Genomic DNA, 3,225 nt, shown 5'->3' on the forward strand with positions numbered 1-3,225 from the left:
TCACACACACACACACACATTATTTACATATATATATATATATATATATATTATATATATATATATATATATATATCATATATATATATATATAATATTAAATATATATATATATATACATATATATATATAAATATATTTATATATATATATATTTTACATATATATATATATAGTATATATATATATATATATATATTTATTATATATATATATATATTATATATATATATATATTATATATATATATATCAGTTATACACACACACACATGTGCGTGTTTATGTGTACAATATATGTATGATTGCATGCTAAATTAGGTTATCCGTGTTCATGTTGACATATGTTTGTGAAAGATCACACGCCCCCCTGCATACGCACACATTTCCCACGTGTTAAAAGGCAATATGCGTGTTTATGTGTCCATGTATTTGCACATAAATCCCTCCTACGACCGAGGTAATTTGGCCAAGCCTTAAGCCGCGTGTCTTTGACTTCGCTTTTGATCCTTTCGGCCCGATGTCTTCAAGCCGCCCATCAGTCTGTCGGCCGAGGGCGTGTGTATCCGAAGCCTGTAAGTCATCAGTCAGTTGGCTTTGTGTATCCGAAACCCGTAAGTCATCAGTCAGTTGGCTGTGTGTATCCGAAACCCGTAAGTCATCAGTCAGTCGGTTGTGTGTATCCGAACCCCGTAAGTCATCAGTCAGTCGGTTGTGTGTATCCGAAGCCTGTAAGTCATCAGTCGATCGCGTATATATCAAACCTGTAAGTCATCAGTCAGCCAGTTGTGTGTATTTGAAACCTGTAAGTCATCAGTCAGTCGGCTGTGTATATCCGAAACCCGTAAGTCTTCAGTCAGTTGGCTGTGTGTATCCGAAACCCGTAAGTCATCAGTCAGCCAGTTGTGTGTATCTGAAACCTGTAAGTCATCAGTCAGTCGGCTGTGTATATCCGAAACCCGTAAGTCATCAGTCAGTTGGCTGTGTGTATCCGAAACCCATAAGTCATCAGTCAGTCGGCCGCGTGTATTTGAAGCCTGTAAGTTATCAGTCAATCCGTCGGGGGTATGTGTATTTGAAACCCGTAAGTCATCAGTCATGATTCGCCTTGACTTTTCGTTTGTCTGTTTGTCCAGCGCGGTTGTTCCCTAAAGACGGCAAGTACTCATGGTATGGCGTGCGTTCAGCGTCCCACCGGATACGAAACAACTTGATAATGTTGCTGTATTTTGCGTCTTTTAGTGTTCTCTTAATCTCATCGGTTGTTTTAAGCGGGTCTTGGGTTTTATGTCTTTTTGTTTTATTCTATTTGCTTCATATGTCTTGGGGAATTTGCTTAGCGGTGATAATACTGATAATGGTTATAGTGTGTGTTTATTATGAGTTGACAAAGCATATTTTAGTGTGTGTGTGTATATACATACATATATATATATATATATATATATATATATATATATATATATATATATATATATTATATTATATACTATATATATATACTATATATATACTATATATATGTGTGAGTATATATATATATATTTGTATATATATGTATTTATATATATATATATTTATATATATATATAGTATATATATATATATATATATTATATAATATATACTATATATATGTGTGTGAGTATATAAATATATAAAAATATATATATATATATATATATATATATATATAAATATATTTATATATATGTATGTATGTATATATTTATTCATTTAGTTATTTATGTATATATATTATATATATATACTATTTATATGTGTGTGAGTATATATATATATATATATATATATATATATATATATGTGTGTGTGTGTGTGTGTGTGTGTGTGTGTGTGTGTGTGTGTATGTATATATTTATTCATTTAGTTATTTATGTATATATGTGTATATATTTATGTAATATAAACGTATATAAACAAATGGCCACATGCACAAAGAACTTCCTCTGTTTACAGTTAACGTACATTTCATCAACACTTCTAAGAGCCGCCAACTCAAGTCATGAAACCGCTTTAAGAGGCGCTGACTGAAAGCTTCATCTAAATATTTTCATAAACTTCATGCAGTCTAGACACAGCCCATATTCCGCCGGTCATGCACGCCCACCACGTGTTCCTTTGTTGAGATCACGCCCCTGGTCGCGGCGCTGGTGTGACTCACTTGGCGAGGCGGCCAATCTGTAAAGGAAATGTATCCGTTTCTGGGCTGTCCCTCCCTTCTCTGGTATTGCCATTGCTAGTGTTGCATTGTTGCTTTTGAAGTCGGTTTTTACGCTCCGCTGCTACGGCAATGGAACGCAGAATAGTGCAATCTCAGAGGCGTATTATTTTTATTACAAAATATATTCGACGCCATATTAGGTAGAAACGAATGGTAACTTCGCAAACATCGCAATTTTGTTTATCATATTATACATTATATTATACACTATATTGTATTATACCAACTGTATTATACTTTTTTCTGCATTATATTTCTGCATTGACTCTCCTAACTGCATAACTTTAACCCACGTCTTCAGAAAGACAGACACCGAAGAGTTTTGTCTCTTTACTCGATTATTAAACCATCCATTTCTTTTCCTTGACAGGTCCCTTCCCTCTGACCCGTCGCGTAGGCCATCCTTACCAGAGCAGGACGCCCCCGAAGCGAAAGAAGCCGCGCACGTCCTTCACTCGTGTGCAGGTCAGTTGATTTCTCTGCCTCTTGGTGTCCTAAAAAGGGCGGGGGGGCGGGGGGTTAAGTGGATCAACTTGGGAAGTAATGATGATGATGGTAGTGGTGATGTAATGATGATTTGTGATTATTAATGAAGGTAATAGTGATAACTATAATAACTATAGTTGTTATTGTTATCATTAGGATTATCATCAGCACTATGTTTATTATCGTTATTATTATCATTACCATTATTATCATTATCATTACCATCATTATTATCATTATCATTATTATTATCATCATCATCATGGTCATTATTATCATGAGATGAAAGAGCAAATAGGAAATTTCATTCGTCAGGAGACAACATAATTCAGCCATGAATATCACAGGGAGAGAGCGAACGAGTCTTCTTTTCCTTCAATCACCCAACATATGATTTGCTTTTCTCCCGCAGGTGAATGAGCTGGAGAAGCGCTTCAACAAGCAGAAGTACTTGGCGTCGAGCGAGCGCGCGCAGCTGGCCAAGCAGCTCAACAT

The 3,225-nt window shown here is 35.0% G+C and overlaps 1 protein-coding gene across 1 annotated transcript in view; it reads left to right on the forward strand.

Moving 5' to 3' along the window:
- The first annotated feature begins 519 nt into the window (after nucleotides 1–519).
- The window catches only part of LOC147472082 (T-cell leukemia homeobox protein 3-like), a 4,099-nt gene continuing 1,393 nt past the window's right edge, over nucleotides 520–3,225 (forward strand). Inside the window, exons 1-3 of the mRNA XM_086554120.1 lie at nucleotides 520–574; nucleotides 2,615–2,709; nucleotides 3,143–3,225. The exon at nucleotides 3,143–3,225 is cut by the window's right edge and continues 51 nt beyond it. Coding sequence (XP_086410246.1) covers nucleotides 520–574; nucleotides 2,615–2,709; nucleotides 3,143–3,225 — 233 coding nt within the window. The remainder of the gene's footprint in view (nucleotides 575–2,614; nucleotides 2,710–3,142) is intronic.

This window comes from Penaeus japonicus, unplaced genomic scaffold (assembly GCF_977035675.1).
Source record: "Penaeus japonicus unplaced genomic scaffold, GWHDUDI00000001_assembly GWHDUDI00000003, whole genome shotgun sequence".
Taxonomy (NCBI): Eukaryota; Metazoa; Arthropoda; class Malacostraca; order Decapoda; family Penaeidae; genus Penaeus; species Penaeus japonicus.